At 31.6% G+C, this 22,277-nt stretch overlaps 2 protein-coding genes across 2 annotated transcripts; both read right to left on the bottom strand.

Annotated features, from left to right (window-relative positions):
* Window positions 1-6,748: 6,748 nt before the first annotated feature.
* Window positions 6,749-7,310, bottom strand: LOC107639516 (pathogenesis-related protein 2-like). The gene is made up of 2 exons (XM_016343047.3): window positions 7,133-7,310; window positions 6,749-7,044 (listed from the first exon to the last, which is right to left on the bottom strand). Exons 1-2 carry the CDS (start codon window positions 7,308-7,310, stop codon window positions 6,749-6,751), a joined length of 474 nt encoding a protein of 157 aa, XP_016198533.2.
* Window positions 7,311-11,182: 3,872 nt separating this feature from the next.
* On the bottom strand, window positions 11,183-21,818 carry LOC148578804 (pathogenesis-related protein 2-like). Its single transcript, XM_088500057.1, has 3 exons — window positions 21,570-21,818; window positions 21,114-21,482; window positions 11,183-11,310 (listed from the first exon to the last, which is right to left on the bottom strand). The coding sequence occupies exons 1-2, from the start codon at window positions 21,745-21,747 to the stop codon at window positions 21,187-21,189; spliced, it is 474 nt and encodes a 157-aa protein (XP_088356183.1). The 5' UTR covers window positions 21,748-21,818; the 3' UTR covers window positions 11,183-11,310; window positions 21,114-21,186.
* Between the last annotated feature and the right edge of the window lie 459 nt (window positions 21,819-22,277).

The raw sequence follows: 22,277 nt of genomic DNA, 5'->3' as shown, positions 1-22,277 counted from the left end.
GTTTTTGCTGAAGGCTGAGGCATAAGGGATGAGGGGGTGGCGGTGATAAATTAGGGTTAGGATAAAATGGTTTAGATAATTTTAATAAAATTAGAGGTACAGAGTATTAATTAAAAATCTAATTTAATCCCTCAAAATTATTTTAAAATACTAGTTAATTATAAATTTGCTAATTAACTTCTAATAAGTATTTTAATTTAAAATTAGAGATAATATAATTTATTTTCTTTGTTTATAAAATTAAAGTATTAAATTCTGAAATCTCAATTATTTAAATTAAATTATATAAAATTTTTATCCTTTTATAACTATTAAGTTGTATAATTTAAATATAGAAAATTACTCAATGATTATGAGATTAAGTAAAATTTTTAATTTAATTATCAAAACTTAATTTAATTACTTTTAATAAAATAATTTTTAAAAATAAAGTCTTTAATAAATAAATAATTAAATTGAAACTAACTCTTAATAATATATATGCTTTTTTTAAAAAAACCTGGGTCTTACATCTTTGATGTAGCGAAGAATGCGAAGAACTGCCACATAGTGAGTAGTACGAGGAGTTGACAAGAACTGGCTAAGTACATGAACAGAATAGGCGATGTCTGGTCGGGTGACAGTTAAGTAAACGAGACCTCCAACCAGCTATCGATAGAGAGTAGGATTATCTAAAACAGTGCCATCAATAGGAGTAAATCGAACATTAGGCTCAAGAGGAGTAGACTCAGTGCAACTATCTATAATTCCGGCTCGAGCAAGAAGATCTGAAGCATATTTAGCTTGAGAGATATAGATGCCATCATCGGTGGATATGACTTCTAGACCAAGAAAATAGCTGAGAGAACCGAGATCTTTCATCTCAAAAGTATGCTGAAGGGACGCCTTGAGATAAGAGATACCATCAGCATCATCTCCAGTAATGATCATGTCATCAACATACAGAAGTAGAAGAACAACTCCACGTTTACTTTTACGAATAAAGAGAGCATTATCATGAGGATTGTAAGTGAAACCAAGACTGCATATGGTAGTGTTGAACTTGTCAAACCATTCACGAGGAGCTTGCTTAAACCCATAGAGTGCCTTGCAAAGGAGACAAACTTTGCCAGAAGGACAAGGATAACCCAGAGGGGGTTTCATATAGACCTTCTGTTTCAAATCTCCATTAAGAAATGCATTCTTCACATCCATCTGACTGAGAGACAATTTTTTGACTGCAACAATGGCAAGAAGAGCTCGAACAGATGTGAGACGAGCAACATGTGCAAAAGTCTCTTCATAGTCAATACCATACTCTTGTGTACACCCCTGAGCAACCAATCGTGCCTTATAACGGTTAATAGAACCATCAGAGCGAGTCTTGATCTTGTATACCCATCTGCTTCCCACAACTTCTTGATTAGAAGGAGAATCAACCAAGTCCCAAGTGTGTGCTTTTTCAAATACCTGTATTTCTTCCTGCATTGCTTGTTGCCAATTTGGATTTGTGGAGGCTTCTCTGAATGACTTAGGTTCATGTTGATGAAGAATAGTAGAAAAACAATGATAATCAAGAAGATGAGGAGGTGGATTTCTCGCCCTGGAACAGCGAGTGGAAGGAGGAGGCATGACGGTAGGAGTAGGAGCGTCGTCCGATCCAGAATCATTGGAAGATGGAGAAGGCGGAAGAACAGGAGGCTGCGGAGGGTGACTCGAGATAGAACCTGTTAAATCATCACTAGGAAAAATATCAACATTGGGGTTAGTGAAAAAAGGTGACTGAGTAGGAGGAATAGACTCAAAGGAGGAGAACCGAGAAAACATGTGATGTTCCCAGAAGACAACATGACGAGATATACGAATATGTTTAGAGTGAGGATCCCAACAACGATAACCCTTGTGTTCAGTGCCATCACTAAGGAAACAACACATACGAGCCCGAGGTTCAAGTTTACTATGTTCATGAGACTGAAGAAGAACAAAACAGACACAACCGAAAACTCGAAGAGAACTATAATCTGGGGAGGTACGATAAAGACGCTCAAAGGGAGTAACATTACCGAGAACAGAAGAATGGAGTCTATTGATAACATGAACAGCAGTAAGAACAGCTTCAACCCAAGTATGCTCAGGACACGAAGAAGAAATAATCATTGCACGAATAGAGTCAAGAATGTGACGGTGTTTGCGTTCAGCTCGGCCATTTTGTTGAGACGTACTAGGTCAAGAAAACTCAGACAAGGTACCTTGTTCTGCAAGAAAGGTTAAGAGTTTGGAATCATGGTATTCCATAGCATTATCACGGTGAAAAACCTTTAATGACCTTGGAAAACTGAGTTTTAATCATAGTGGCAAAGTTAATATAAATCTGAGGTAACTCATGGTGATTGGTCATCAAATAAACCCAAGTAAAACGGGAATAATCATCAATGAAAACAACAAAGTATCGAGCTCCTCCCATAGAAGCAGTGGGAGCGGGACCCCAAACATCAGAGTGGATGAGATCAAAAGGAGAGCAAGCAAGAGAGGAATTATTGTGAAAAGATAAAGCAGGTTGTTTGGCAATTTGACAAGAAATGCAATCAAAAGATTCATTAGGAACCTGACCCAAAATATCTTGAGACACAAGAGGACACAGTTTTTCTAAAGAGCTGTGGGCAAGACGTTGATGCCATAAGTGAAGGGTAGATGGAGAAGAAGCAGCACAGAGATTTGGTACATGAGGAATATGAAGATTCTCGACTTCAAACAACTTTCCAACCTTACGTCCAATCCCAATAAATTGTCCCGTCCGACGATCCTGTACACGACAACCAGAGATAGAAAAAGTGACATCAAAACCCAGATCAACAAGTTGACCAACAGAAATAAGATTAAAGTTTAAGTTGGGAATAAAATAAGCATCAGGAAGATTAAGATTCGACTGGGAGATAGAACCCTTGTGTGTTGCGTGCAAGAGGGAACCATTAGCAGTATTGACAGAAGGTCCATTGGTAGTGGTAGACAGAGACGAGAAGAGATTACGCAATATGTGATTAAAGCATCCCGAGTCAAAATACCATTTAGAGTTACCTGGCAGAGTCGAAAGCGCAGCAGGGGTATTACCAGAAAGGGAGAGAAGACGCTGAAGAAGAGACGCAATATCAGATAGAGAGACAGGAGACGGGTTGAGAGGAGCAGAAGTGTTAGATTCAAGAGTAGCATCAACAGCAGAAGCAGGCTCAGGACGTGGTGGGCGAGAAGGACAGGTAGTAATCAAATGTCCTGAGAGCTTGCAATAATGGCAAAACAGTTGTGAACAATGGTAGCTAATATGACCTTTCTGGTGGCATGTGCGACATTCAACAGAGGGACAGACAGAGAAGAGGTGCCTAAAACGGTTACAATTTCAATAGAATTTATCATTTCTGTGTGTGGTAGCAAAGACAACTGACTTTTCCATAATAGTAGATACAAAGATCACGGAGATGAGAGAAAAACTGCAACTTAGGAGCCGAAAACGAGAAAACGGAGGGCAAAATCGGAAAAAGTTCACCAAAAAACCTTAGGGGAGGGTCCTGCTGTCCGCCACGTCAGCTGCCACGTCGAATGACACGTCAGCACAGAGGGACATGTGGCGCTGCGTGATTGGAGACAGATGGCAGGTAGGCGCTGACTAGGCGAGGCGAACACGCGGGTTGGAGAAGCGGTTTGGGTCGGGCACGCAGGTCGGTTGGGCGGGCCAAGCATGGATTTGTCTGGTTGCCTGGTGACACGTGGCGCGTCTTGGAGTCGTTGATCGAGGCGCTGATCCAACGGCGCTGGAGGCGTCTGGAGGGAGGGCTGCTTCAACCGGACAGCCAACTTTGACCGGCGCGTGGCGGCGCGTCCGGCGGCGTACAGTGGTGATTCTGGTGGCGTTGGAAATGTCGCAACGAGGAGAAGGCTATGGTGGCGGCGGTGACGAACTAAAGCGTCGGAAAGGAGTCGAAAAGTGAGCACAAAGTACTGCCGGAGGAAACAAAAGAAAAGGACTAGAAACCAATTATTTCTTAAAAAAAATAACCTAAGCTCTGGATACCATGTTAGAAAAAAGAGAGCAATCTAAAGAAAGTGTTTTGTGTATTATTCAGTCTGATCAAAAGTATAATGTACAATAGGTATATATAGGTGGCAGAAGAATCAAAGTAATAAAGGCATAGAATCCTACCATTAATATACAGATATGCTATATAACTATAAACGATATTAACTGATCTAAAATAATTCTAATGATTCTCTAATGATTCTCTAACATTAAGTATTATTCTCTCAAACCCTAGGTTATAGGATTACGATAAAATTGGTGAACTTAATTGTGTTTATTGTGTTGGTTGTATGATTATCATAAGTGAATATGATTAGGATTTATGTTAATCACAAGGGTATGGTGAGCTTGGCTATATTATAGGTTAGAATTATGAAAAATAAGAGGATGAGGAGGAGAAATAAGAAGAAGAAGAATGGACAGGAAAGGGGATTTTTAGTCCCTACAATTATTTGGGGTGACACGTGACACTATTACCTGACACGTCAGTCGTAACCTTTTGTCATCTGCTAGTAAGGGTAGATCTATCCATTTTTCTTAATGGATGGAGTCTGGTTGAGATTTAAATATGATTAAGGTGCGTGTCGTTCCTCGGATAAAAGGCCAGGGGCTGAAAAAAGTATTTATCCTAATAATAATGAGAACAAATGTTAATATGTACAAAAAAAACATAAAGAGTATAACACTCTTGAAAATTAACTTCCTAATAAAGATAAAAAAATAAAAAATAAAACATTCTAAATCTTAAATACCATAGTTATTAGAATTGAATTGGTAATCAAATCGGTCATATTATTGGACTATCGGATCACTGATTCAACCGGAAGATCACATGTTAATCATATTGACTCAATCATAATTAAATAATTATATAAAAATTTATTTTGATAATAAATATATTTTTTTTAGTTTTATTTTGTATCAAATTAATTATTATTTTTAAATTTTAGTAACTCATCAGTTAATTCATATTAGAGGTGTATATGGATTGGGTAAAACCGGGTCCGTCCAAATCTAGACTCGACCCTAAATATATACTGAACCTATTTTTTAGACCCTAATCTAACCCTAAACTCGATAAAATTTATACACATTCGGGCCACAATTATACCAAATAAAAATCGAGTAAAAATCAGATAGAAACGGGGCTTTAATCATAATTTTATGCATCTTTGTATCTCTTTCCTAATTTTATAATTATTTTTATTAAAAATAAATGGATTAATTTATAATTAATATTGCACAATATTAGTTAAAAAACACAAGTTCAAGACAAAACGTATTATCCTCTTGAATGCTAGTATAAAAGAAGTTCCAAATCTCTAACAATTATTTTATATGATTGAAATTCACTTAGAAAAATATAATAAATACTAACCAAATTCTAAAATTAAAGCATAATCATAAATCAATACTAATAACACCAATGTTACAAATAATACAAAATATTATGCATTAATCTAAAGTCTTATACTTCTTAAGTACAAAATAATTTTAAAATATGTATCATCACCGAATTAGAGCGGGTGACTCGAACTATAACCCAAACTTGGTTGAGGTATTTTTTAAGTGCTTTTTTTGTCTTTGGATCAAATTCGAACCACTTCAATTGCGGGCCAACGTGTAAAAAATGTTTCGGTCCAGGTCGGATCGGACTATGTACCTCCCTAGTTCATATTTATTATACTCTTTAAGTATTTGTATAAAAATAATAATAATAATAATAATAAAAATAAAAAAATATATTAAAATTAAATATTATGAATAAAAAATAATATTTTTTTAGTTTCCAGGTTTTATCGAATCTGTGTTAACTGTTTTGGTAGAATTTGATTGATTTTTATTGAATTTGACTAAATTTAATTAGATTAATTGTTTGATCAATTTAAATAACAACTTAATTCGAATTGATGACTAAGTGACTAAATTTTTTATCTGATCGGACTAGGTATGATAACTAGGATTTGGATCTTCTAAAGTTTGAATTTCATTTTAGAGAGTAGAGTGTGATCTTCTACCCTTGAATAGTTTCTCTTTCATATTTATTATTGGTCCCACCTATAAAATCAATGGTGAGAGATCACACTTTACTCTTTAAAGTGAAATTCAAACTTTAGAGGATCAAAATCTTGATAACTATGTTAAATACTACACTCTGATTGTAAAATTTAAATATAAACTATTGATATAAAATGGGATAAAATATGTCTTTTAATTTTGAGCAAATAAGCTACCGAGTAAGCCAATGAATTATATCTCAAATGACATAGTTTCCTTATATTCAATTAAGAGGTTGCGGATTTGAGTCTTCTACCTTTAGTAAAAAAAAAATAATAATAAGCTACCGACTAAAAAGATATTTGGATCGTATAATAATCATTCAAATTTCTTTGATATTAAATTGTATTGATATGAAGCCCACTAACCCAGACAAAGCTGCAGCAGAAAAACAAAGAAAAGCAACACTTATTTTGTTTAGGGGAGTGTTAAGGAACAATGAAAATTTTGAATAATATAAACAACCACCAATCAAATGAAAATACATTACATTATAATTTAATGCAACTAATTAAATTTATTCTTTTAGCCCTATTAATTCACATTGTTTACACATTTTTCAAAAACAATTACTTAGAAGCATGCGCACACACAAACATGCTTGAAAGAAAACAAGTGCACATCAAGATGGAGCAAAGTGTTCTAATATTGAGCAGGGTTGGCCAAGACGTAACCCTCAATAGCCTTGAAGAGAGCTTCGCCCTTGGCCTTACCCTTCTTCATGTCTTCCTCCTCTGGCTTCGCATCTCCTTTCGAGTGGAACTTCACACTCAGCTTCCCAATGGATCCTCCGTTGGGTCCTTCAACCAGCTTTGTCTCAAATGTTATCTTCTCCGCCGTGGGAGGCAGAGCCACTCCTCCAACCACGCTGTAGTTGTATGCATAGTTAGCCTCATCTATTGCCTCCACCTTGTGCAAGATAAACTTGGTTTCTCCATCTGCATATAAATCATTATCATTACAATTCACAACACATAATTATCACACATATAGTATGTATGTTTACTGAAATGAATAGTTACTGACCCTCGACAATGGTGAGTTTCTTGATGGTTCCAGGACCACCGTTTCCCTCAACGATTTCAACACTCTTGACGTCATCAATAATCTTAGGGGTGAGGGAGTCGGCATCCTTCATAGCATTGTAAAGCTTGGCGGGGGGAAGGGTGGAGGTGATTTCATCCTCGAATGTGAAGACGGCCATGATTATGAATTAAGAAGCTAAGGGAAGGAATCAAAAGAATTAGAAGTAGATGGTAAGAAGTGAGGTTAGTTTTGTAGTGTGTGGTTGATGAAGAGAGGAATGGCTTCTATTTATAGGCATATAATGGGGTCATGAGGAATGAGGATGAGATGGTGTGTATGTGAACTTATGAACGTGCTGACTCATTGCTACGCCGGCCATGTTATTCGTTGATTTTTCATTTTTCTTTCAATTGCTGCTTGGCTGAAGAATATTAATTATTGTTGGAGACTGGTTTAATTTAAGCTTTAAATTGTCAAACATTGCTATCTCGGAAGCATTCATATTCAAAGAAGGCGTTCTGTTCCGTTAATATTGAATGTTTACGCATACTTGATGAAATAAATTATAGTGAAGTATTGAACACAAAACTAGAAGCAGAGCAGAATGCAATTGCATTTCAAGTTGATCAAAATTTATAGACGCCACGCCCTTCTAGAATTTCCATTATTTAGTAATGCTAGTGAGATAGTAAAAAAGGCCTAAATTTTTAAATAAAAAATTAGTCTAAACAATTCAAATTTTTAAATAAAGCAAGTTTAAATAATTAATTTTTTATTTTTTTTTACCAAAGATAGAAGACTCGAACCCGCAACCTCTTAATTGAGTATGGGAAGACTATATCATTTGAGCTATTAATCATTGGCAAAATTTGAAAAGATAGGAGACTCGAACCCGCAACTTCTTAATTTCTTATTATCTTCTAAACATTATTATCTTCATATTATGCGTTATCATTTTCATTCTACACATTATATACTTTTGTTTTTTAAGTATAAAGCGTGCCTATGACTAGGAATAATAATAATAATAATAATAATAATAATAATAATAATAATAATAATAATAAATGTCTTCAATGTTAGGAAGAAAAAAGATTAATATTTGGAACAAATTTAATATTTGTTCTGTTCTTGTATTCATTGTGTGATCGATGTATATCTTGATTCTTGACTGTAAGAAAATTTAGCTTATTCTTTTTTTTTTCTTTTGGAAATGAGTTATATTTTGTTTTTATCAAATACAGAGAGCTGAAGTAGGTACTTACAAAACTATTGTAACACTTAAGTCAATAAATTGTATTTAGTTAAAAAATTAACTAAATTAATTGATGATGATAAATATTATTTTTGGACATCTATCTAACTAATGTTAATTATTTGTAATTAAGTATTGCATGCCACAAATTAATACAACAGTCTAATTGGATGAAATTAGAACAAGGCCGGTGGGCTAATAATACAAACGAAGCCCAAAAAAGAAACAAAGCTGAGAAATTAAGACGGGCCGAATGAAATAATCCGATCCAAGCCCGATAACAAATAATTCCCTCTCACTTGTTTTTCACCAAATCAACGTTCACTTTTTTCCTCTTGGTCAGAAATCACAGAAGAAATAGAGAGAGATTCTTTCCTAAGCTAATCACCAAAAAAGCAAGAAAGAGAAAGATTAAGCTTGAAAGGCAGATATCTGATCAACCATTTCAAACCACATCAAGCTAAGACAGAGCTAAAAGGTAACCTATTTTCTTATGCATGCATCATATTTTCTTCTTCTCTTCCCAACTCTCTGCTCAGTCCGAAATAGAATACATGGAAAAGATGTTGTTTGTTCTTCACTGCTGTGTATCTACGGTTACAAGTGAGTCTTGGGGACCAAGTATCTTCTCAATGGCCAAGATCTGGGTTTACCATTGAGGATATATGTTTTATGCTTTCCTATGGTTTTCGGTCAACAAAAGAAGGTCAGAACCAAAGTTTCTATTCTGAGGATTAATAGGAAAAAGTGAGATGGTGGGTTAGTGAAGCACAAGGCTCAAGAAGTTGACCTAGGGAGAGCAACCCAACAATATGCAAGGAGATAAAAGAAGATTTTTTTTCATTCAGAAAATAATAGGAGATAACCCAGAGTATTGAGGTTTTGTTCTGCAAAGAAGCTCTCTGAAGAAGTTCATCTACTTGGACAATGCTTTCTTTCAAAGAAGCATTCCGCCAAGAAAAAAGAACTGAATCAGAGACATGCAAATCTGGTTTATCACATAACAAAGAGGCTGTTGAAGAGTCCATCTCCTTCATGTTTTACAGATTGTAATTTACTTTTCAATGTTTATCTTTCTGTAATTTCTAGAGTGAAAAGGCATATTGAGAGAGCTCAAGTAAAAGCCAATGAGTGGAAAGAGGTTGAGTGATACACTTGAGAAAAAAGTCTAAAGTTATTTCAGATTTTTTTAGGTAAGTCTTTGTCTTGTTTCTTATACCTGTGAGGTATCCCTTAGTTAGGTTATCACTAAGAGTGAAGAGTTAAGTATTAGCATAGCCAAAGTCAAGTTAGGTTAGAACTTGAGGGTGAATGGATTGTGTCAATCCTGTAGAATTGGTGTATGTAATACTTTAACTACAGTAAAAATTTCACCACTGTTGTGGTGGAGACTGGATGTAGGTTGCATAGCACAAGACAACCGAACCAGGATACATGATGGTGTTAGCTCTTCTCTTTTCTGCTCTGTTCTGTTTTCTAATATTCATGAGATAAAAATAAATTGTCTCATAAATTTTTTGCTGCTGAATTCAAACAGAATCAGAATTAAAAGCTTGCTTTAACGGATTAATCCAGTAACATAAAAAATAGACATAGATTCAATCCCCTTCTCTAAACATACTACAACCTTTAAATTGAATATTTTTTTTGAGTTATAATGAATGGAATTAAAAATAGATCTCCTTTCTATTTTTGAGTTTTTTTTCTTATAAATTATGAGTTTACCCTTTTTCAATCTTCAGTTATTTATCTAGAAATTAATAATTATAATGAAAGCGATAAATTATTTATCCATTATCGACTTATTGTATTGATGTGGTTGTTTTATCTAAGATGTACTTTGAATTTAACCGCATTATAATCACCGATCATGTTTTATTCTATTTAAATATTGCTATATCAATATGGTCTGTCATATTGTTTTTCTTATGTTCTTTTCTTATATAATTAATGTTCATCCATCTTTTTAAGAAAAAAATCACGTAATTTTGTTTAATGCACAACTATCAAGAACCTTGGAATTTAAAGTAATTTAAAAATAATAGCAATATATATATAATTCTTTACGTGATACTTTTTATGGTTTACGATGGAGAGGATGAATTTTAGTAAGAAATAAATTTTTTAAATTTAAGAGTTAGTCTTTACTATTTTTTATTTTATTTTTGTGGAAGATTAAAAAGGTGAATGACTTGGATCAATTGAGAGACCTTAAGAAAGACTAAAGCGAGAGGTAGATTCCGTTTTAAGGATCTGAGGGCGCACAATCGAAAAGTCTAAGAGCTAGTAATTTTCGTATTTTTTGACTAACACCTAACTATTAAAATAAAAGTGAATGATCTCTCACCATTAGATATAATCTCACACCATTAAAAATATTATTGATAGCCAATTGATAATTACAAAACACTAAAATTACTGACCCCTAACATTCTTCGCACACAATTTGATCTTAATGCCATGACTTGTACAATGTGAATTTGATAATATTTTGAATTCAACGTTGATGGACCACTTTAATTTGATATATCAATTTAACAGAAAAAAAAAATGGAAAACCGATCACATCATCATCGTTATTATTACTAGTGTCACCTGTGGACAGATTATAATACATATATAACACTACTTTGGATTTATAACACTACTTTGGACAGATTATAATCCATATCAATGATAACTATGCTAATTAATTCTATACTTTGATTGTAAAATCTAAATATAAACTATTGATATAAAATGGAATAAAATATGACTTTTGAGCAAATAAGCTACCGAGTAAAAAGATATTTAGATGGTATAGTAATCATTCAAATTTCTTTGATATTAAATTTGATTGATATGAAGCCCAGACAAAGCTACAGCAAAAAAAACAAAGAAAAGTAACACTTATTTTTCTTATTATATGGAAAAAAACCAATTACTTGAAGGTCACCACTCAAATAAAGATCCCAAAAATAACTTTATGGTAAAGATGTCTACGTGGCAAAACCTAAACCATACATTTTAAAGCCATACTTTTCACTTAAAACCATAACTTTTTAAAGAAAAGCGTCACTTAATGGAAAAAAATAAATTAGAAGATTTAAAAGAAAAAATAATTAAATTATCAAAATTAATAGATAAAAAACTAATGATTTTAACTAATGTTAACTGTAATGACACCGAATTCTTAAAATCAATACAAAATGATTTTTCTCAAAATCTTTATTTTACTATAAGTTTTATTGAAGGACTTCAAAAACCTGAAAAAACTTATATTTCACACGGAATTTCTAAAAAATGTTACCATGAAAATGATTCCCTACATCTTTATCATACTTTTAACCCACAATTAAATTCTATAGTAGATATGCTTGAAAAAATATTAATATCCATAAAATTTCAAAGAAATAAGGAAAAAGAGAATCCCAAAGAAGAAAAATTAGAAGAAGTTATAATGCTTTTTAAACAATTAAAAATGGCTCAAGAAAATAATATTATGGAACATGGATTTCAAATAGAAGAAGAATTAGTAAATTCTGAAAATATAGAAAATGAAGAACACATCTTAGATTATTCAAGTGACGAAGAACCAGCAATTCCAATACAAGTAAAAAATGAAGCTGGAACATCTAAGAATAATCAATCTCAATTTAAATGGGAAACATGTTTTGATAATTATGCTTTTAAAAAAGGGTTTATAAATAAAGATTCAAAATATACAAAAATACCATCTGATCCGTCACCTTATAACTCGGTCTTTATTATGCATTATGAGTTATAACTCGGCGTTAATTATCATTTATTCTTTGCTTGTAACCGACACCTTCATTACCAACTTAATGATCATCATTTTAATCTTAATGACCAAACGGTCATAACATGAATATCATTCATCAATTCTATACCTATAAAATGAACCTTCTATATCTAATCTTAGAGGACAACATGATAAGTTATATATTACATCTTACATTCTATATTCATAGAATTATTACACACAATACATGATAACTTCTATTTCATGTTTTACATTCTATATTCATAGAATTATTCTTATATCTCTTAAACACTTACTGACTTGAGCGTCGGAGTGTCTTTTGCAGGTACCCACCCCCTTGTTCTCTCATTGCCGACGTATAACTCATCCCGATGAGAAGCTTGAAGACATTCATCGACGGACGAGCTATACATTGGCCAAACTCAGCAAGAACAATTGGCGCCGTCTGTGGAGAGCGAGTAAAATAATTCCTACTCCCCTCAGGTTCATAAAACTTGAATTACATTCAAATTTTTGAACCAATTTTAACAATCTTATTTAAGATTTTATTTAATACATTTTATCAAATTTTAATCTAACGTATCATAGTATTTTACATGTCATAATCGATCAATGAATCAATCCAAGAATAAACTCGGCTTTCAACCAATCCGAAAAAAAAAAAAAACTCGATTTTCAATTAATCAAAGTACAAACTCACCTATCAATTTTGCTAACTTTTTCAAAGTTCTCTACTCATACAAATAATATTATTTATTTTATTCACACATATTTTTGCATTTATATTTTGTGTAACTAATATTTACTGATTTATTAGTTATATTCAAACCTCAATATATGTTTTATACAATAATGACATATAACAACCATGTCAATTGAATTTTTATTTCATTATGTGCTATATTCTTATTGCTTAATGATTTCATTTATACAATTAAATGACAGTAATGATGAGTTCAAATCTTAAAATTGGATTCCATAAAAAATTAATTATATATCAATTGTACATAACTGTTACACTATTCACTTTATGCTATTAAATTTTATGTTACTATTTGTTTAATGTAGAAAATTAAATAGGCAATTTACTATTATTGCACAAAGAATATTCCTCATCATATTGTAACTGCTAGAAACATTATAATAAATGTATAATTCAATAACTGTTATGTTATTGCTTTATTATCAAATTAAAGCATGTCCTACAAAATAAAATTCAGATATTCACGTTTGGCATGTATGACATTCATATATATCGTTTTCTTCTCTACAATTATCAACTTTTAAGGTATATTTTTTTTTACTTTAAACTATTTTACTTTTACAATATACATTATTCAATATATGTTGCGACTTTATACCTATTCATTTTCTCAATTTATCTTATTCATGTCAGACCTTCACTATAAATTATAAATATTCAATAACTAATTGCTTTGAGCGAGAAATTTATCAATAAGTTGTTGTGGACTGGAAAAATTCCCAAGACAATTAACCATTATATCCTCGAATCATACAATCGATTCTGTCAATGGATATCTATCTCTGAACTTTTCAGTTCACATACAACCAAATGCTAAAATTGTTCTTAAGTGAAAAAGTATCCCTCACACAATTATCTTGATTGAATGACTCTTATCACTCAATTATTTTTTGAATAAGTGCCGACATAATAACCCGACTAAGCTTGGGGGCTCACCATATCATTATTCACTTATCTTTTAACATAGTTAGAACTCATTTTATTTTCTAAACTTAGCCTGGATCATATGATCGGCGGACAAATCTTGGGGGCTGTGATCCGTCACCTTATAACTCGGTCTTTATTATGCATTATGAGTTATAACTCGGCGTTAATTATCATTTATTCTTTGCTTGTAACCGACACCTTCATTACCAACTTAATGATCATCATTTCAATCTTAATGACCAAACGGTCATAACATGAATATCATTCATCAATTCTATGCCTATAAAAGGAACCTTCTATATCTAATCTCAGAGGGCAACATGATAAGTTCTATATTACATCTTACATTCTATATTCATAGAATTATTACACACAATACATGATAACTTCTATTTCATGTTTTACATTCTATATTCATAGAATTATTCTTATACCTCTTAAACACTTACTGACTTGAGCATTGGAGTGTCTTTTGCAGGTACCCACCCCCTTGTTCTCTCATTACCGACGTATAATTCATCCCGATGAGAAGCTTGAAGACATTCATCGACGGACGAGCTATACATTGGCCAAACTCAGCAAGAACACCATCAAAATACGTTCCTAAAATCCAGAAAATGGAAGGAGAAAGAATGCTCGATTTAGACTGTAAAAAGAATGAAAAAGAAATTTTCGAGAACTGGTTGAATTCCTTCTTATTAGAAGCCTTTACTAATCCAAAACTTAGTGAATTGTCTAGAAGAGATATTTGAAATTACATAGGGTTTCATACTAAAAAAACCGTAAGAGATTATATGACATCAATAGAAAACTAAATAATAGAAGAATTAGCAACAAAAATAACAACTTATGATAAGATATTACATATAATGATGATTCTATATAAAGAATTTTTTGGAAAAAATATTATAGATCATAGACAAGAAGTCTATAATAAAGAATATCAAGAAGCAAAAAACCATTTAGCTAATATTCAGATATATGATTTATGTAATGTGGAGTCTTATATATGTGAATATAGAATACATTATTATAAATTAAAAGCAGAAGATAAAGACCATTATCTTAGTATGTATATAACAAAACTTCCATATCCTGCTAATGAATTTATAATGGGAAGATTTATAAGAGAAATAAATAGAGGAACAATTGAAAATAATTTTGGTGGAGCAACCTCTGCAATAAGAGAGGAAATAAAAGAACGTTGTATGCAAGAAGTGACTAAAAAAATTTGCAAATATAATTAGAATTTGCTATCAGGATAATGAAGAGATACCCCAAAAATATGGTCTTAATAAAAATTTTCAAAGAAAAAGAAAATATCAATTTAGAAAAAGAAAATACTATCCAAACTGGAGAAAAAAGAGGTATTTTAAAAAAAGAAATAACAATAAAAACAAAAGACAAAAATGACTATTGCCCAAATAAAAAAGAAAATTGTAAGTGTTGGTATTGCCAAGAAGAAGGACACTATGCAAATGAATGTCCAAAAAAGAAGGATAAAAAGGATCTTACCAAACAAATAGAAATTGCTAAGTCTTGTTTCATGGAACCATTAGAAGAATCTGATGATAACTTAGACTATATTTTTGAATATGTCTCAGAAACAGACTCAGAGACTGAGTAATAACGCTACATTTATTACTATAAAAATAACAGAAAAATTTATAAATGCTTTCATAGATACTGGAGCAACACAATGCTTTGCTAGTACAAATATAAAACTTGATTGGAAAAAATTAAAGAAACCATTAAGAGTTAGAATAACTGACAAATCAATACATAAAATTGACCAAAAAGCAGAGATGGCTGAAATATTTATTCAAAATTATAGGTTTATTGTTCCATCTATATATATGTTAGATTCTGGAATGGATTTTATCATAGGAAATAACTTTTTAAAGCTATATCATCCATTCATTCAAGAATTAACATATATAAATTTAAAAGCTCCACACGATTCTTCAATAAATCAAAAATCAAAACATATAAAAATACCAACTACTACTATAGATAAGATCTTAAAATTTAAAATATTTTCTATATTAGAAACATGTTATTTAAATTTATACTTTCAGATAAATATTCCAAAAAATAATCTTGAAATAAAGATAGAAGAACTTTTGGATGAAATTTGTGCTGAAAATCCTTTAGATATTAAAAATACAAATAAAGAATTAGTAAGCATTAAATTAAAAGATCCTACAAAAGAGATAAATGTTCCAAATAAAATTCCTTATTCCGCAAGAGATAGAGAAGAGTTCTCATTAGAATGTAAAGATCTTTTGGAAAAAGGAATTATAAGATTAAGTAAAAGTCCTCATGCGGCTCCAGCCTTTTATGTCGAAAACAATAATAAAATTAAAAGGGGAAAATGAAGGATGGTAATTAATTATAAGAAGATGAATGAAGCAACTATTGGTGATGCTCATAAACTTCAAAGAAAAGATTCTATTTTAGAAAAAATCAAAGGAGCAACTTGGTTTTCATCTCTTGATGCAAAATCAGGATATTGGCAACTTCGTCTAGACGAAGAAACAAAGAAATTAACTGCTTTTACTTGCCCAACAAAAGAATCAACAAGTGTGTTGCTCTATGAATAAAATATATTACCATTCGGATTAAAACAAGCCCAGGTATTTATCAAAGATTTATGGAAAAAAATCTAAAAGAGTTAAATGAATTTGTTTTAGTTTACATTGATGATATATTAATTTTTACAAAACAGGATGGAGAAGATCATCTTCAAAAATTATTAATAGTTTTAGAAAGATGTAAAGAAAAAGGATTAGTTCTTAGCAAAAAGAAAGCAAGAATAGTAAAACAGGAAATAGAGTTCCTTGGATTAATTCTATCCACTCAAGGAAAGTTAAAACTTCAACCAAATGTTTTAGAAAAGATAAATTTATTTCCTAATAAAATAGAAGATAGAAAACAATTACAAAGATTTTTAGGGTGTATAAATTATATTTCTGATCAAGAATTTTTAAAGAATATAACAAAATACACTAAAAGCTTATTTCCAAAAATAAGTACTAAAAAAGAATGGAAATGGGAAGAAAAAGATAGTATGCAAATTCAAAGAGTCAAAGAATTATGTGAAAAACTTCCAGAGCTTTATATTCCAGAAGAAAACGACTACTTAATAGTAGAAACAGATGCTTCATACATAACCTGGTCAGGATGTCTAAAAGCTAAGAAAGCTATAAGAAGTTTGGAACAAGAAAAAGAATCACTAGATTCTAAATATTCCCCAAAAGAATTACTTTGCAGGTATATTTCAGGGACTTTCACTCCAACAGAACAGAGATATACTACTCATGAAAAGGAAACTCTAGCAGCAATTAAATCTCTTAAAAAAATGGAAAATTGATTTACTACCCAGAGAATTTACATTAAGGACAGATTCAAGTTACCTAACAGGTTTCATACGATATAATTTAAAAGTTGATTATAATCATGGACGATTGGTAAGATGGCAATTATTTTTGTTACAATATCCAATAAAGATTGAATATATTAAGGGTGACAAAAATGTTATTGCAGATACATTAACAAGAGAATGGAGTTCGTCTACAACGCATTAGATCAAGAAATTCAAAAATATGAGCAAGAGCTCGAAAAATGCAAGCATTGTCAGCAAATAAGAACACATATCCAATCTCTCAAGAAGGCCATTCAAGCAATGAAATCAACACAACAACCAAAACTATCAGAGTTCAGCCAGCTAAGCATGGTGGACAAGTCAGGTGAAGAAAAAATTTCAGAAAATATAACAATTGCTGAAATTATTAAAAAATCCACCAAGGATAAAAAATATTATGTAATTTATAATGACCCCATGAAATGAGTATATGATGCCTGGGAAAAAGCAGCACCATTCACACATCAATCAAGGATAATTCATAAAGGAGGATTTTTAACACTGAAAGAGGCAAAAGAATCCTTCAGGGAATATGAAGCTCTTCATCTAGAGCAAACCCTAAAAAGAGCAGATAAAGCTCCAATTCAAACCCAGAGAATAGGAATAATAAGAAACATTCCTACAAGGGCTGAAATCAAGGAAAAGAAAAGGGTCTGTAGATCAAATCTCAGAGAAACCCTTAATATAGTCCTGAATTGGACTGAAAAAAAACGGACAATTTTGGGATATTATCCTATTGCCAAAGAACAGCTAACAAAACTGGTTATATTTCCAGATGCTTCCCCATCTAACACTTATCAGTTCTTCAATTTTAATTTTTAATGATCTAAAAATTATTAGTGAGTTTCCTGCAGGATTTGTTGATGCAGTAGAGAGATTTAAAAATATGATTGACAATGTAAATCCAAGGGATGTATCCCTAAAATTTACAAACAATCAACCTATTTTTAATGAAGAAGAATGCTTGGTTCCAGCACACCAAGTAATATTCATGTCCGTCTTCCCAGAAAATTTTCAACCAATTGATCAAATTCAAGATCTAACAATTTACAGTCATGAAGGAAGACTAGCCAGCACATTAGCAAGGGTCTTTGAAAGAACTCAAAAAATAACAAAAAAATCTCACACAAGGATTAATTATAAAAGTAGAAATACTCTGCTCGTGTCCAGCAAAAGAAATGAAATTGAAGAAAGAGAGATGAGACTCTTGGTAGAATTTGAATCAGTATTCTACAACTTATCTGGACTTTTAGAAAAACTCCCTGAAGGGATAAAGAGGAATCTCTGCTATTTGATAAAAGATAGAGAAGACCACAAGTACCAGCTATGTGCCTCAGAAATATCTGAAGAAAGCAATAATGAAATGAAATCAACCCACATGGTAAAAGAAGAGGACAATACATCTGAAGCCCACATGATAAAAGAAGAGGACAGTGCATCTGAAGCATCCCTCAACATTATTGCATAATGACGTAAGCGCTTAGGTCATAAAGCACCAATAATGTAGCTGGTGCAAGATAACAAACAATGACGTAAGCAATGACGTCATAAGAAGGGTAAGGATGGGAATTGTCCATCAGACCCAACTATTATAAATAGGTTGCTTAGGCAATTGAAGAAGGCATCAGAAAACAGAAAGCAGAAGGCTAAGAGTACTCATATGCTAGGAGATCAAGGAGGAAGCTGCCGAGGCGATTCTGTAGTCTGACAAAGAATTCCCTTAGGGAAAAATAGTTCTAAACTCCCCTCTGGAGTTAGTATCTACAATCTCCCCTCTGGAGATAAAAACATCTATTGTAAAATATACTAAATAAATGAAGTTTTTCTCCAGAAAGGTACATCTTCATCCTAGTCTTTTAGTTATGAATTATTTAGAAAGTTTAGAATTAATGGAAGAATCTGATTATTATAGATTAACTGCTTTATTAGATAATGAAAAACAGACTGTTCTAAAAACAGAATTAAATCTCAAATCAAATGAAAATTTTAATAAACAAAGTTTTTTAAAATAAGTTTTTAATAAAAAAATATAATATACTATGAAAAAATTCAACTTGAAGCCCCTATAAAGATAAAATCTGCCAATGGAGAACTTGAAATAGCTTTGATAAATGATGAAGAATTGAGTAAACAGATTGAGAAAATTAAGGATCAACAAAAAAGATCTAAAATTGGATGGATTCATATTAGTACCATACAAGTCTTAATCAAATCTACATATATGAAAGGAATTAATTCACCAATAAGTTTAGCAATCTGTGACAAAAGAATTACTGATGACCCAATAGATCAAATAATTGGAATTATTCATGGAAATTTGGCAAATGTAAATGTAAAATTTAATGCCCATCTTGGATATGCTATACCTTTATCAACTGAAAATCTTGGAAGATCTATAAGTTTGGCTTATAAATTTCACAGAAAGAATTTAATGGAACAAAATGATGAACCATTTTCAATTACATATGCAATAAATTATGCTTTAACAAATAGCCATCATAGTATAATATTTAAAAATAGAGAAAGAATTTATGTCGATGAATTATTTCAGAAAATTGTAAAAACAGAAATACCAAAATATAAAGCTATTGAAAACCCAGTTTTATTACTAAAAGAACCACCATGGAAATTGGTTTCATCGAATTTTCAAATAAGAGAATCTAAAATTAATAGCCCTTTAATTTTATCTAAGTTAAAAATTAAAGAAGAAAATTCTGAAATAAAAGAATTAACAAAAAAGGTCGAAAAATTAAATGAAACCCTAAATACTAAATTATGACAATAAATAAAGAAGAAATATATGTAACATATCAAGACAAGAAACAAGAGCTTTTTGAAAGAGAAAATCGTTTGAATTATTTACAGTTTTCTAAAATAAATCAAAGAGCATTTGAAGCTCTAAAAATAATCTATGACAAGTTAAAAAGAGAAGTTGAAGAGTTAGAAAAATTAATAGAGTCTCTAGAAAATAGTGATGAATGATGATAGAGTTTGCAGAAATTCTAAAATAAATAATGAAGCATAAAAAGATTGAAAAACCAGAAAATAAAATAAAAAGAAAAAGGGTGAAAAAAATTAAAAAGTAAAATAGAGGAGTATAAAAGGGAATTAAATAATCTTCAAATCGAAATTGATGATCTTATAATAAAAAGGATAGAAATAAGAATAAATATAAACAAGTTGGAATTAAACTTAAAAAATTTATAAATGCCTGGAAAATCATATTATGACTTAAAAGAATTAAAGCTATTGAAAGAAAAAATAGAGAATGAAGTTGAAAAATTAGAAAGATATTTAGAAACAAGAGAAAGTGTAGAAATAAAAGAAGTTTTTGAAGATTTGAGAAATTATATTAAAGAAAAAGATAAACAGATAAAAGATTTTATATACATTAATCCATGCAAAAAAGAATATCATAATTATGATAGAAATTAAAACAGAATTAAAAAACTATAAATATGAAATCAGAATTATAAATATACATCAAGGACTAGTAATAAATGATCATATAACAAATACAAGAGAAATAGTAGAAATGGTCAATACTTTAGATTATGAAGTTACAAATTATTTTTATCAAAATCCTTTAAATGAAGCACCACCAATTGAATATATACAAATTATAAACTTATTCGAAGCAAAATATGAAGAGTTAATAGAAATTTCGAAAAGGAAATTAATGAAAAAATCGAAAATGAAAAATTGGTATCAGAGCCAAGTTAACGATTAAGGGTAACACTTTCTCTTTAAGCAACACTTTTAGTGATACACTTTTAAATCAATAACAACCACAAAATAAAAAACGTCTTTACAAAAAATTGAAACTAACAACTTTATCTGAGTAGCCACCTTGCTTGAAGCATGGGCACACACAAACATGCTCAAAAGAAAACAAGTGCATATGAAGATGGAGCAAAGTGTTCTAATATTGAGCAGGGTTGGCCAAAACGTAACCCTCAATTGCCTTGAAGAGAGCTTCACCCTTGGCCTTACCCTTCTTCATGTCTTCCTCCTCTGGCTTCGCATCTCCTTTCGAGTGGAACTTCACACTCAGCTTCCCTATGGATCCTCCGTTGGGTCCTTCTACCAACTTTGTCTCAAATGTTATCTTCTCCGCCGTGGGAGGCAGCGCCACTCCTCCAACCACGCTGTAGTTGTATGCATAGTTAGCCTCATCTATTGCCTCCACTTTGTGCAAGATAAACTTGGTTTCTCCATCTGCATATATTTCATTATTATTATTACAAGTCACAACACATAATTATCACATATATAGTATGTTTACTGAATTGAGTAGTTACTGACCCTCGACAATGGTGAGTTTCTTGATGGTTCCAGGACCACCGTTTCCCTCGACGATTTCAACACTCTTGACGTCATCAATAATCTTAGGGGTGAGGGAGTCGGCATCCTTCATGGCATTGTAAAGCTTGGCGGGGGGCAGGGTGGAGGTGATTTCATCCTCGAAAGTGAAGACGGCCATGATTGTGAATTAAGAAGCTAAGAGAAGGAATGAGAAGTAGATGGTAATAAGTGAGGTTAGGTTTGTAGTGTGTGGTTGATGAAGAAAGGAGTGGCTTCTATTTATAGGCATATAATGGGGTAATGGGAAATTAGAATAGGATGGTGTGTATGTGAAGTTATGAACGTGCTGACTCGTTGTCAAACATTGCTATTTCGAAAGTATTGAAATTCAAAGAAGGCGTTCTGTTCCGTTAACATTGAATGTTTATGCATACTTGATGAAATAAATTATAGTGAAGTATTGAACGCAAAACCAGATGCAGAATGCGGTGGCATTTCAAGTTAGATCAAAATGTATAGACGCCACGCCCTTCTTGAACTCCCATTTTTTAAGGTAATGTTAGTGAGATAATAAAAATATTTAAATTTTTAAATAAAATTAATTTAGACTATTTGAATTATTTTTTTTAATATTATTTTTAGATGTGTATTATTTTCATTTTACACACTATATTCTTTTGTAATTTGTAATCATTAATTAATTATTAT

This window comes from Arachis ipaensis, chromosome B1, assembly GCF_059453495.1.
Source record: "Arachis ipaensis isolate K30076 ecotype BB chromosome B1, ASM5945349v1, whole genome shotgun sequence".
In the NCBI taxonomy this organism is placed as follows: Eukaryota; Viridiplantae; Streptophyta; class Magnoliopsida; order Fabales; family Fabaceae; genus Arachis; species Arachis ipaensis.
The sequence above is the reverse complement of the archived record's forward strand: the minus strand, read 5'-3'. Positions and strand labels throughout refer to the sequence as shown.

Bases quoted from the DNA above. Each gene is read 5' to 3' on its own strand.
- LOC107639516 (XM_016343047.3), bottom strand. From the start codon at position 7,310: ATGGCCGTCTTCACATTCGAGGATGAAATCACCTCCACCCTTCCCCCC. The intron at 7,045-7,132 runs GTCAGTAACTAT...ATTTATATGCAG, and splicing joins GAAACTCACCATTGTCGAGG to ATGGAGAAACCAAGTTTATC.
- LOC148578804 (XM_088500057.1), bottom strand. From the start codon at position 21,747: ATGGCCGTCTTCACTTTCGAGGATGAAATCACCTCCACCCTGCCCCCC. The intron at 21,483-21,569 runs GTCAGTAACTAC...AAATATATGCAG, and splicing joins GAAACTCACCATTGTCGAGG to ATGGAGAAACCAAGTTTATC.